The sequence below is a fragment of the Struthio camelus genome, chromosome 2 (genome assembly GCF_040807025.1).
Source record: "Struthio camelus isolate bStrCam1 chromosome 2, bStrCam1.hap1, whole genome shotgun sequence".
In the NCBI taxonomy this organism is placed as follows: domain Eukaryota; kingdom Metazoa; phylum Chordata; class Aves; order Struthioniformes; family Struthionidae; genus Struthio; species Struthio camelus.
In genome coordinates, this window is record NC_090943.1 from 43,203,290 (window position 1) to 43,217,954 (window position 14,665).

The 14,665-nt window shown below is 36.7% G+C and overlaps 1 protein-coding gene across 7 annotated transcripts in view; it reads right to left on the reverse strand.

The window, feature by feature from the left end:
* ZNF385D (zinc finger protein 385D) overlaps positions 1 to 14,665 on the reverse strand; it is a 437,723-nt gene that overhangs the window by 82,378 nt on the left and 340,680 nt on the right. For all 7 annotated transcript variants that reach the window (XM_068935412.1, XM_068935410.1, XM_068935406.1 and 4 more), the window contains one exon: positions 10,619 to 10,729. In XM_068935412.1, the coding sequence (XP_068791513.1) occupies positions 10,619 to 10,729 (111 nt within the window). The remainder of the gene's footprint in view (positions 1 to 10,618; positions 10,730 to 14,665) is intronic.

The window sequence follows — 14,665 nt, forward strand, 5'->3', positions numbered from 1 at the left end:
AAGATGTTATTTGAAACAGAAAAGCATTATTTTTCTTCTAATCATCTATGCAAAGATCAACTGAACTCATTATTGTTGTCAAAGATACTATAAAATCAAAGCAAGCATTGACAATTTTAACAAGACTCCAAATGTAAATTAAAATACTTTAGACAAAAGGCCTGCAGGCAAGTGATTCTCCCATCCAGGGATGATTTTCACTTGTCTCCAGGTGTAACATTATGTGCACTGATGGGCTGATCAACAGAACAGAACTTCTCCCCAGCTGTAATCAAGAGTGATTGATGGTTGGGACAAAAAAGTTGATTATCATGACAAGTCCACTGATGCGGAGAAAATAGTCTGTGCTGGGGAAAGGATAAAACCTGTTCAGAGTCTGCCTTCTAAAATCTCCTTTATAAAGAATAAAAGAAATATTTATGCCCATCCGAAAAGACCTATTATAAATGAACTCAGTAAATTTATATGCATCTGTATCTGCAATTATTCTACTATATCACAATGAAACCTATATACAAGCTAAACAGAATAAATCCTTATATTTTTAAATTATATTTTTGAGAACTGCTTATTAGAGAATTATACATATGAAAGTACCTGTATGCTATACCAGTAGGGCATTGCCTCAGTTTGAATACATGTTTTGAATTCATAATCAAGCTTTTAAAGGCCATGGGGAAGTGAGGTGTAAGTGCCATATCAGATTCTTTCCTGAAAAGAAGTCAGTCCCCTTTGGCCATTTTAAACCTTTAAAGACTTCATTTTCAATCCAGATCAAAAACATGCACATGAGTGGAAGCAATACACCCTCAAAGGTCCACTTCAAATATGTGCCTTTCTACTCCAATGTAAAGCTTTTAGAAGCAGACATTGGGTTCCATTTCTTTACAGGATCAGACTCTCAACTGTTAGGAGTTGCACATGAAACAGCAGTACCTCCAGAGACTGTAAAAGACATGCAAGGAGTGATAAAAGAACCAAGAAGCTGAAAAAGAGTCAGGTCTAGAGGTTCTATATATTTATACTGGGCACGGTTAAGTTTATTAGTAACTCTCACAAAAGGAAATATTATGATTACTACAAGAGGTGGCTGCACACATACAGTAAGCAGAATATGTCATGGGTACCCCAGGGCATGCAATTTCACCGAACATAAAGGGAAAAAAAACCACTCTTCAGATTTACTGTGAGATTATTTGAAAAGATTTTATAGACGTTAGAACGAGGTACCATCAACCAAATCCAAGCACAGGAACAACTTTGCTTTATTTTTAAGGCATTTTTAAGGAATTAGGACATTGTTTGAGAAAAAATTATGATTTACATCACTTAACTCATTTTGATGGAGATCTTTTTACATCGCGCACAATCTCACATTCTCTTCACTATGTGCTTCTTCTGTGAACTTTACCATATAACCTTGCCTGTTCCTGTTCTCTCAGGTCCCCTTTATGTATTTATTAGTGCCTAAGAAAGTGAGTAGAGTCTAACCAGAAAGATTCACTGACAAGTGACTGAAAGGAGACAGTATTTTCTTATTTTTATTGCAAAATTTGTCATCTGCACCCATTATTAATGACCTAGAAACTCAGATTCTCTACTGTATAAATTTCTAGTTTTTTAGATAAATCTGTGAGGTTACAAGTTACAACAGATCAAACAAAGCTAAGTGAAGATGGCACGCGAACGGGTTTACAATTCATCTTTCTTTTTAGTTGATGAATAGCTTATGGTAAGTGGTTTCTGTTTTTCCATTGTCACAGTTGTTCATAAATTTCGGGTACTGTTTATTAAAGTTGATTGATCTGGACTGAGGAAACCATCAGGAAAATTATCTCAAATATATATAAATGTAGGGAAATAAGTGATAAAGCAGAAGTTTCTCTCTTTGCAGTTGCAATTGGCAGTCTTTTCCATGAATGGAACACGTGAGAGAACTGGCAGAGAGAGAGAGAGAGAGACTTTTTTTTCCCCTTTTATAATAGTTTCATCTGTCTATACCAATTCCCTCATGTATATAATGGTATTTTCCAAAGTAAGGTTGAAATATATTAAAGCATTATCTTCATTCCCACAATTCCAGCCAAAGACATCCTAAGAAAATCCAGTTAGCCACCACCTGCCCAACATCATTAATATCTGAATTTTATTCCCATTATGTCCCCCCACCAGGCATAAAATCTTCCTGGCACTATTGTACTGCAAAGAATGTAGATACAGAATGCAATTCATTAAAAATACTGGAAATAGATACATTATTTGCCTGCAAGTCAACTTAGTGACTAACAGACCACATTAAGTACTTTCCTGACATTGAAAGCAGATTTTGGAAATTCTGTGGCCCAGCAGACCATTTAGCTCTGCATTATTTTTTCAATTTCATGTTTTCTGATTCATTCCTGTATTCTAATTTAATCACTTCTGAGAGAAGGGAAACTTTTGACAGTAACAAGCATGGATGTGTTGAAATATAGGAAGGAGGCTGCTTTTATTTCAGACTTTCCTTCTTATTAAATGCTCTCACCTTAGTCTTTCCCTTTTTCTTTTGCTGCTCTTTGCGGTTCTGAGATCATTTGAGGTAAGACGTAAGTTAAAAGATGGCCCTGAAGGGCAGATACTGCAACCCTTCATTTAAGTGCCGAAAGCAAAAAACTTTTAAATCAATTTGTCTCCATATTCCACAGTTAGAATGCTGGTCACTAATCTTTTGCAAATTATAAACAAGACTATTAAAGAGAACTTTTGTCTATTCACAGATCATTTCTAGCAAAGTCAAATGATTTGCAGAAGATGTCAAACCTTTTGCACAACTGACTTGCTTTATCAAAAAAGTGAGTGCTTTTAAAATTAAATAACCTGGTAGAATAAGAAGACGTAAGAAGCATGAGCTGTCAGACACTAGTGAAAAAAAGTCTAAGGCAATTGCTTTATATTATCTTTAACTCCTAACACAGCAACAGCTGTTGAATATAATGCTTTAGTTTCTCCAGGATCATGTGCATATGCTAATTCTGATGTTGAACAGGTCTACATTTTGACACTGAGCACTCATTGCTCCTGAACATAGAGACTATCTCCTCATCTGCTTCAGCTGTACGTGGCTGGAGACTGAAGCCTGAGGAGGAAGGCATGAGTCTCTCAGTGTGAATACAGTGGACACCAAGTGACTCCATCTCTCCCCACCAGCAACACACCGAGTAATCAGCTGATATTCAGAGCATGCTTTTTTAAAGACCAATAACTTAAACCTTTGCCTGCTCCCTACTGCCTCCTTGTACTCAGTCAAAGCTTTTGTGAGCCTGACACCCCTGGGCTAGTCCACGTCTTGCAACAGCACAGAGATTTCCAACATGGAGTAGATTGTTTTCTCTGTAAGAGAGGAGATAGGCACCAGGATTAGGGAAGAGTTAGTCTAAATAGCCCCATACATTATGGGCCGCTGAGAAACCACTCACAGCACTTAACTGAGCTGACTCCAAAGACTTTGACTTGTATACAGTACTTAAGAGGTACTCATTTGGGACTCAGTCCAAGCCCTCCAAAAGTACTCAGAAGCTAAACAGGAAGGTGTATCAGATACAAATAATTTCTGCTTCTGGGTTGTATAGATACATAAGAATACTGTACAGAAGGTGAAAACTATATAATAAATACTTTATACAACAAAAGAAAATTATTTATGTTTTCTGTTGACCATTCTAAAAATATCTTACGAAAGTATATGGCATATGAGAATTAGTAAATACTCTTCTGGATTTCTTAATTTATATATTAAGTTACATATTTTCTACAGGAAAAAAAGTTCCTTACAACCATCTCAGAACAAAACAACATCAAAGAGAAGAGATAACTTAAGTCAAAAACATGAAACTATTTTCTTTCAAAATATGGGGCACAGTCAAAAATAAACATTCCAGTTCTCCAACATAGGAAAGAGGTGCACAGGTCCTGACTGCAATTTATATTGCTGTCCCAGCCTTTAAAACTGTGGTCTAGGAAAGAGAAGGTAATGCTTCTAAAATGTGCTGCCTATGCCTATAAAAACAGAAGCCACTGAATTTCCAACTGGGCAGAAAAAACTATTGGGTTGTTCTCAAATTTGTCATGTATGCAATGTAAGTGCAAAATATTCTGTGCTATTTGCTTTTAAAATGCCAAAAATCACATATCTTGAATACTTTTTTTAGTAATCTTCACATTTCCACAATGTATTGATATAAATGATAGATATCATTTATATCCCATGGAAATCTCTGCACTAATCACTTTCTATGATTATTACTACTTTTTCCAAAGAACACTATAAAGTAGCATCTCTGGAAAAGTGTTGACCTATGAATATATTTCCATTCTGACTCACATTCTGATCTCAAATGAATGGCATGTACAATTCCACATTGGAAATCAGTATTTGTTTCGCCTAACATTGAACTCCATAGTATAGAAAAGGCAGTGCATCACTAGAAAGAAGTAGCATATTTTGAAGTCATGAATTCTGGAAGATTTATTATCGGAGAAGTAAAAGTCAATACTACACCCTCATAGAGTAACACTAGCTTCAAAGAGATGCTGAGAATCCATAAGTGTTTGCATAGAAGAGTCCTCTTACAGAAGCAGGCTGATGACTTCATAGAACATAGATTTATCAGATTAGAAAGACCAGAAGAAAAATTGGCCTGAGATAATACATAAATATGGTTGATGGCTGCAATACCTGCAGCATTTGAATAAGAAAGGTGTTTGTTACAGCTCAAGCAGAAACTGTTGCTTTTGTATTAAAACAGTATTCTAAACCTATTTTAGGTTAATTCTAAATCTAAATCTAAATTTAAATCTAAATCCAGAATAGGAGGCACAATTAAAACATGCACAGATTACAAATGCGGTTATAACCAAAAAGAGAACAATGCCTGAGGCAAATAGTATACATGGCTTCAAATACCACTTAGGTGTATCTCTGAAGAGTAAGTCAGAAAATATTGGCGTTGAAATGGGGAAGGTGAAATTCTAAATAATCTCAAGCAATTAGCTTTATCAGGTTTTCCTGGTTGTTAATGGATCAACTTTTGAAAGGTCTTTGCAAACAGAGGCCCAGTCCATAGTCTGTCCATCACCTGACACAGACAACAAACAAAGTCTCTACTACCTCTTCAAAACGACAGAAACAGTTTTGAAGTTAGTCAAGCAGCAGGTCAGCTAATCCACCTCCTAGATCCAGGATAGCACTAAGTGTGTCTGGACAATCCCCAGAGCTGGGTATCTAACTTGCTGAGACCTTCCATTGACAGGGAATCCAACTGCCCCCACATATTCCATTCTAAAATTTCATTATTCTGATAGCTAGAATTGTTTCAGTGAATATCTCCCCAAAATATTTCTTAATGCCAATTAAACTGTTTCTCCTCCTGAAACCAAGGAATACAAAGACCAGTTGCTCATTGTGCTCTTAATAACCCCCTTTCAATATACTGCAAGCCCACCATATTTTCCTTGTCTTTTCAACTTCATATCCATCCAGTCCTTTCTGCTTTACGCAACTGAATGATGTTTTTAAATGTCTTGTCATTCTTACTGATCTCTACGTTTGTCCTTTGATTATGTTTTCGTTAAAGTGTGATGACCACTACTGTAAATAATCCGTCATCTGAGACACTGCCAATTTCAAATATTGCAGAATACTTACCAACCTATTGTTGAATGTAACATTCTTGGGGAAAAAAAATCATAGGATTAGTTGGGTGTTGTTTTGTTTTGTTTTGTTTTTTCCTATTAGCACTTGTTGACTTATATGCAGATCGTGATTTACTATAATTTCTCTTTACCCATTAGACCAGACATTTCTCATTTTACTACCTGTGCATTTAATTTTTCCAGACTAAGTACAGTAGTTTGTGTTTGTATTTACTGCATTTGTCTGAATTTCAGATTATTTTGTTCAAATGATAAAGATCACTTTGAATTGTAATCCTGTACTTTAAAATACTTGCACCCTCCGCCTTGGTGCCATCCACAAATCTAGTACGTGTACTCTCGATTCTGTCAGGTACATTGTTAATAAGAATTCAGAGTAGTACCAGACGTGGAAGAGACTCCTGCAGATCCTGACCTGTAGCATTCTTTGGTTTTGACAGCAAACCACCAGAAGCTACTCTGAGTATAGTTTTTCAATCTGTTCTGCAGCCAGCTTTTAACAATTTCATCTGGACCATATTTCCCTCCTTACTTTATAAGGCTGTCACGTAGGCCTGTATCAAACCTTATTAAAGCCAAAATATATCACACCTACTTATTCCTCATTATCCATTAGGCCAATTACCCTGTCAAAGGAGAAAATTAGATTGCTTTGACATGATTTGTTCTTGACGAATTCATGTTGACTGTTTCTTATCATCTTATTATCCACCAGGTGCTTACAAATTGATACTTTAATCATTTGTTTGAGATACCAAACATAACTTAAACAGCCTACAAGTCCTCTGGTCCTGCTACTTTCCCCAAGAAGGTTAGAAACGTAGTACAATACTATATAGCTATTTTGCATCCTTATACTTCACAAATCCTTGAATATTCTTCTATTAGCACAGAACCTTTTCAATCCTGATGATCTTGCAGAATCGTGTATCAATTCAGAGGTCATATTTGCTTTATAAGGGCGGAGAAAAATAAGGCCAGAAAAACAATGAATAAGGACTCCCTGAAGAGTATTCATCTTATGATTTTCAGGAAAACTTTGCTACTGTTGCTATTTCAGTAAAACAATTATTTCTGGCTAACACATTTGGAAATACTTTTACAGTGCCTCAGAATGGAATTCTAGTCCTGCGAGCACATCAAAACCCTGCCCAAACCTTTCACGAAAGGCAAGCTGGATTATCACTCAGGAATCTGCATTCAACAAGAGAGAAAAGAAAGACAGAGCCTCTTTGCAAGAATGGACTTGGCTAACAGTCACTGTTGCTACCTAGACGAAACGATGAAATTAGAAATGCTGGCAAAGCAAAACGGCATAATCAAGACAGGTAAATATAAGGAAAATTTAGAAAGCTACTTCTTTTTCCAAGTCAATGTTTTTGATTGTTTTTTTTTAGTGAATTTTAGCAGAGACTTTACTCATATAACTACCTGTAGGCACATGAGTTGTCCTACTGAAGTCAGTTGGACTTCATTCTGCAGGGCGCTTTAACACACATTTAATGTTTTATACAAAGCATATATTTAACCGCTCTTCTGAATGGGTGCAGTAGTACTTAGCAGCTGGCAAAACCTAAATGGCAACTCATAAGCTTGCAGCTAAGCATGTACTTAAGTGTTTTGCCCTGTACTGGATACACAACGTGAATGGAAACGCTGTACACTGCTCTCTATCAATGCAAAATAAATAAAGAATAAAAAAAAGTTCTCTGCTTGAAACAGACTCTACAGAACCTACCTCTGCTGTTCTAATGATTTTTCTCAGCATGGACAGGCCTTGGTTACTTGTTCATTCCCCCCTTCCCTTGTATCAGACGATTTATTTTAAAAAGAAACACCAAACACACAGCTGTCATGAAGATTTATAGATAACTCCTTTAGAAAGAAGCTAAACTCTTTTAGACTATTGTACTGCCTTTTCTCATTTTTCTTTGAAACGTAATTTTGATACCATGTAACAAGAAAAAAAGCTCTTCTGCACTGAAAGAAACCTGTATCAAAGGAGAGAAAATTTTGAATTCTCTATAAAAATGAAAAATCTCACAGACCAATTTTATTGTAAACATTTCCATAATACTGTCATGCAGTAGGTAAAGGGAATTTCTTTTCATTACTGTCTGATAAATTCTATCACTGGTATCTAAAAATAAAGATGCATCGGTAGAACAGCCACAAAGCCGTAGGTTTTCCGAGCAGAAAAGCTATTTATTTTTCTTATGGCTTTAAATCATGTTCAACAAAATGCGGGGGAAATTAAAGGTAGGAATATGAAGTAAATGAAAACTTTTTCAAAAAAATCGAGGCAAAATGTACAGTGTGTGTGAGCTTGTCATTCACACAGTAAAGTTATCAAAAATTGATAACTAATAGTTATTTTTCTTCAGAGCAACCTTTCCTTCAAGTCTGAACACTAAACCTGTACCTGTTGGCTACAGAAACTGGTGGAGGTTCAGAATTACGCACAGCGCTGTGGAACTGAGCTCTGCCTATTCCATTCACTTTGCAGACAAGTATTTCCAAAACTGCAGTGAAACACTGACTACTTAGTATAGAATGCATCTGTTGAAAAGCCTCAGTAGTGCACTGTGGGAATTTCAGCGGTAGTAACTTCATGCACTACAGTAAGAAGAGATGTCCATTAATTTCTTTTGGTTAGAAAAGAACAGGGGAAGAGATACTGTCCCAGGTTAATCACTGGGCAGCATTTAGAATCCTAATCTCTCCACCAATCAGAAACGCTGAGGATGCTTTAAAAATTAGTTGAATATTAAAAGGAGAAAGTGAAAAATATTCAGCAAGAAATAAGGTCTTCCCAATCCCATAAATTTCGCGGTATTGAGCTGCGTTGAGAGGCCCATTAGAACAATCTTCCACTGAACGGTGTTGGAGAACTGGAGTTCAAGCCTCTAGCACTTGAAGGTGTGAAGGGATGACGACATATCTGGTTAGCAGATTTTCTTCCAAGAGTTTGCTGTGAACAATCTGAATGAACGGACTCCTTCTGAAACTAGTTTATTTGAAACTGTAGGCAATTCTGAAAATGGCCGTTGTTTCTTCCCTTTCCTTCTCTGGAATTCTTTCCAACAGCAGCGGAATAGGAAGGTTATCATGGCATACCAGGCACCTGAGTTAATTGTATCAGTGTCCAGTGGTATCTTGTTTGCTTCTGTATAGAAGATTTTTCATTGCAAACACTTCCCTCTGGAAAATGTCTAGCTCCCATCAGCTGGAAAACGTTCCACTCTGTGTATCAATCATCTGAGTTGTGTATCTGTTAATGACTAAGTCAGTTTAATGATGTGTTCAACCTCTCTTTTGTCTGAATCTTTTTGCAGACTATTAAATTATATTCCCACTTTGAGAGCAGGTGTTGCAGTTCGGTATGTAATACTAAGGTGTTTGATATCTCTTGCAGATATATTCTGTGTCTGATTCAGCACAACATGCTTTTTCCTTAGATGAAGTTGAAAATTCTGAAAGATCAGCCAGGCTGCTCAGGCAGTTGGATCTGCTGTTGCCCAAAAGTTTCCATCTTCCCTGCAATTGCAGTTCATCAGAACCCCCTCCTGCGAATGGCCTGATACCCACAGTCATAATTCTAGTATCTAGCTTCTTAATAGAAGAGCCTAATTTGATCAGACTCTCCCATTTTTATCCATGGTGGGCATGACAACTTTAGGTGATATACTATCCTTCTTAGCACCACTGTTTGAAAATAATGTCAATGTAGTAAAAGGAAAGTGTCCATTCGGTCCATGAACTAGAAAACCTGGAGTCCCCAGTGAAAGTAAGTACTCGATGCTGACTGGTCTGGAAATCACGACCAGGATCTTGTTAAAATTCTTTCTAAGCAATAACAAGCTGAGAAGGATGAAGAACATTATTTTAATCCTGAGGTGCCCAATCCTTTATAGAAGACATCAAGGATCAGTTTAGATTTTGACAAGTTCATCACTTCAGTAAGTAACTGATAAACTACAATCAGGTTGATTAACTGTTTAGAAATAGCTGCCCACAAAGAAGTGGTAGCAAACAAGATTTCTTTCACTTCTTCATGTGGCTAGCACCAGGAAGGAACTTTGTGGACATCTTCGGGTTGGACCTCACACTGCATTCAAGTATTTTTGTTTTGACAGAGGTGATTTCCATATAAAAGTTAGTGAAATACGCAATAACCGAAAGACATTTGGAAGGGGAAAATAAGTTTCCAGCAGGGAGACACATGCCATGAAACTTCCTGGATGGACTAGCAGAAGTTAATATATCGCACTATGCCAAGTTTTGCATGCACAGATAATACTGCCGGAGAAGGAAATAAAGGAGTGAAACTCTGAGAGGCTTTTCTATGACAGAACAGATATTCCTTGGCACGGAGCAGCACAGCACAACTTTCTCAGTTTGCTCTGCTTAACTGTTGGAATGAAAGGGTGCAAGATAGGAGACAACTGGCAAAAATCAGCTGCTTTATTTATTTTATTTATTTTCTGCAATTTTGGCTAGGCAGAGATATTGTTGTAAGGGTAGAGAAAAGGAGGGAAGTTCCACAAGGACTATAAGCACATCTGAACAACTTAAAACATATACAGGAAGAGAGGGAAAGCAGACATGACTGGGACTGGTAAAGAAATTAGGACCCAGCAAGTATTTTATCCTTATTAGCCATAATAGATCAATACATTTTCCCATTTACACTCTGTGCAGCACAACGGAAGTTGGTGAGCTTGTGGGGATATCTGGAGGGAAAATTTCGCCTGGTGTATAAACACTACCAAATAATTCTGTTTATTTGCAGCATACTAAAGCCTCTTCATCTCCTGAGCCACAAACTAGAATCATGATGTTTCATTTAGGTTCAATTTATGCAAATTATTGCACATCCTAGAAGATAAGTACATATTTATAATCTGATAGGAAATGATCGACTTACATCAGAATTAAATCTCAGCTGGCAAATGTTGCATGATATGATTTGCTTTCTTCGATGAGGAAGAGGAACCCCGAATGTATGATTTATTACAGCTTTTTGAATTGGGTCCATCTGTAAAGAGAGAAGAGAAAGAGAAATAAAAGCATTTGCTGTTCCACTGTATGCTGTCTATGTAATGTATAATATCAAAAGAGATTCTGCATCAGGTCATACCATGTTCCATGCTACAGCACACTACTAGTGTTCTTTAAAAAAATATTTTTATGCTATTTTATAAAAGGTAATGTAAAAAGGAATAAAGAAAAGTGTCATTAGCTATCTTGAAATGCATATCCTTAGTTCAGTTCTATATGTACCAAACTCCCTTTACCGAAGAAACTAAAAGCTGTAAACACTGAACAAGTTTACTTATAAAAACACTAATTTATATTCTTTATATCATAGAAGAGCAAGCACTTCTAAATGAAGCAGGCACATTTTAAATAAAATGCCTAAGAAAAAGATTGATGACACTGTGAAAGAATATTGTATACAAATAATACCAGAATAACACACAGTAGCCCCATACTATGAAAAAATTGACCATATCCCAGGATCTAATAAATGAATTTTTCCTATAAAACAACTTCTGCATAACCAAAGAAAAATCTAATTCCACCAGTATCTGGAAATTATTTTCAAGGCCATTTAGAATAAGCTATTCATTTTTAATAAATTCTAGTTTAAGGATGAATTTCAGCTTTCATGAGAAGTATTATTCTGAACAAACCTGTATCAGAAAGCTGATCTGGCAGTCTCTGCTAGTCAGGGTCCTGTAGGAACCATACCATTTTGGCACAAAATTTCACCAAAGCTACTCAGGAGATTTCACTGGGAGGACTGAAATCCACTTCCCCAGATCAAAATGATTTATATTTCTTTTTTACAATAAGTATTTGATAGCTATTTTTAAAATCTAATAACAGCTTTACAGTAACTTGATTAAGTCATTGATGGTTTTTATCCTTGAAGTGCATTGTTAAAAATTCAGAGAATTTGATGAAGCAAATACAACTAATCATTTACCTCTGACAGGAACCGGCATTCAGACAGCATAATTTGTACATGTCTAGAGAAAAAAAAATCTATGCTCATATCCCCATGATACATTTCTTTCTAACAAGTTAGCAAAGGGTTATTTGATAAATAAAGAATCAGAGCTTTTCCTCAGAGTAATCAATGATTCATGGAAGCTGTAATGGCAGACAGTCATGGCCTCCTACTGCAGTGCATCCAGTAAAGCTCACTACGGAAATACCGCATCACCTGACAGCTGTTCAGTGTCAGATGTGAAATAGGTCATGATCTTAAACTAATTTCTTTGGAAAGAAATTCAGAGCAGTAAAAAAAAAGGAACAAGTAATATGGCAGAGCTTTACAGAAAGGTTTTGAAGAAATGTTCAGTTTGAACATCCTCTTCAATTTTGCTGCAAAAGTTAAATACTACATACATTTGAAGAGTCACTGACACAAAAGAGCACCAGTTCTAGCTAGAACCTAGGGATGCCATTGTAACATAACTAGAGAATATCGCTGATGGCTAAAGTCAGAGAATATCAAGCTCTGAAACACCGCAGCATGCTGAGTAAGACAATGTGAAGACTTTCTGCTGTGATCAAACCATATGCTTGGGGCACTCTTTTTTCCTCTATAACATAATCCTGAAGAAAGCTCGTGGTACGAAAATACTATTGCACAGACCAGGAAGAGGAAAACCACACAGGAAACATAAATAAACCATAAAAGCTCTTCTTTTTTCCACTGTTCCACCACCCAAGAGACGACTTCTAAAGCCAGCAGATCCAGTACATCTGTACCTTGGGATTTTCAACACTAAAGCGTAACCTTGGCTTAACCAACACTATTTCATAGCTGCTGAAGTTTGGAGAAATTCAGTCTACATTTTTAAAGAAATTTAGGCATGCTTTCACTCACCACAGCAAATCTAAACTACATAGGGAAACCTCAAGCTTGGATAAATGAATAGGTTAGCACACGGCCATAGGATATTGCCTATTCTCTGATACAATAAAACTGTTTGTCTGCACATCCTTACCCACAATTGTGAGATATTAGTTTGGCCTTCAGTGTAAATGTAAGTGTTAAACTGATTCAAATTATCTGACAAGTGCCATAAGATGAGAAAGTTTATGTATCTGATCTCTAATCTCACCAATTTTCGTGAGTGCCTTGGATGTTATACTTGGGCCCACACAGCTGAAGATATTAAGTGCCTAATTCCCTTCTGAACTGTTAAACTATCCCACGATAATTCATATATGGATTCAGACGACTTAATAGCTGATATGCTGAAAGTTCATACTATGCTTACCCTGTCGTAACATGTTTCTATCCATTATCATCAAGTAAGTCCTGGAAGTGGCTCCTGTGTGTAGTTTTGTATACCTCACATGTGCTGATGGGTACCATGGCATCCTTTTGGATTACCAGTATTTCATCCTGCTTAGGTAATAACAAATGTTTCTTGAACGTAATAGGTCCACACCTTTTCTTGACCGAGCATTTGCTCCCAAGTTTTAATTCCTACATTTTCCTCTCTTTCCCAGAGCTGCTCCCCTGCCACCATTCTTCCCCTAATACACTGACCCTTTGATTATGTACAAAAGAAAAGGGTGATATCCACCAAAATCAGATAATCTAGAACCATTTACCATAGTTCTTGTGCTTATGTAACGGATAACGGCTTATATCAACATGCCGGGGTTGTTAGCAAGGTGCAGAAATGCCAACCTGTTCATTTAAAATCAAGGTGCCAATACAGCAGCGCTCTAAGTGTTAGAGAGAATGTACTACTAATGTTTTGAGAGTTGCATTCGTCTGTCCTCACAGTAAGGATCCCAGCTCCAAATGGTTTGATTTCTGGTGGAACTGATGCTCCCATACTGAGAATGAGGCAAATCATTTTTCAGAATTTACAAAAATTCTGAATGTGGAGAACAGCTTATCTATTTTGCATTTAATTTTATTTAGGTCTCACGTAAAATATGGGGTTTCTTTCTAAGTCTTTCTACAGATTTTCTCTTGTTTATCTGCTGATACAGAACTCCATCTGCACATTTCCCTTTCCCTTTTTAAAGACGCAGACTTCTAGACATATAACTACAGAGCATGGCCCTACAGTGAACTGGATGATTTGTGTTTGTGACTTTAAAAGAAAAAGTGCTCTGGCTAACCTTCAAGTTAATTAAGAAAAGCTGTTTCAAAGGTAAAAAACCTGTAGGAATAAAAATTCAGCCCCATAAACCCAGATTCTAATAAAGTTGGGGCAGAAGAGTGAATAAGAATGCTAGAGTGGTACTTGGCATTATTTTTGTTCCTAGACATTTCATTTGGAAAAAAACTATCAATCCATAAATTTCAGATAAACACCCAAAAGCACCAGATAAGCCTCCAGAAGTTTTACGCAGGAAATTAGAGAGGTAACAGGATACGTAGGTGCAGCATGATAAGCACTCAGATAGCACAGACACTGGAAGATGGAGGGCAGCCCTGCTGAGAGTCAGGGGAACAAAGAGAAGAAGCTGATTGCCAGGAAAATAGAGAGCAGGGATTGCAGGGAAGTAGAAAGAGGGGAATAATATCATATAGCTGAGATAATCAGTGAGCGCTGAGATACTTAACAGAATCTCCAAGTACTTTTAGGCTCACTGAATGTTGCTAATTACACATATAAATTGTATTTCAAATTATGCAAATGGTATTTTCTAACAAAATATGAACATGATAAACTGATAAAATCTGCTTTTTGCTTGTTATCAGTGCATTATCACAATAGCTAGGTTTTTATTTTATTTCTTAGATGTAACTGATTTCTTTTATTCCTATTTACAGTGAAGGAAAGAGGAGTTTGCAATTCATATGCAACACGATTCAGCTGTCAAAGCTGTGCAGAAAAGCAAGGTTTGCAAGATGCCCTTTTACTCCCTTATGCCAACTCATTTGCACTGCAGGTTACAACACAGAGGGGACCAGCTGCCCTGTGTCTGA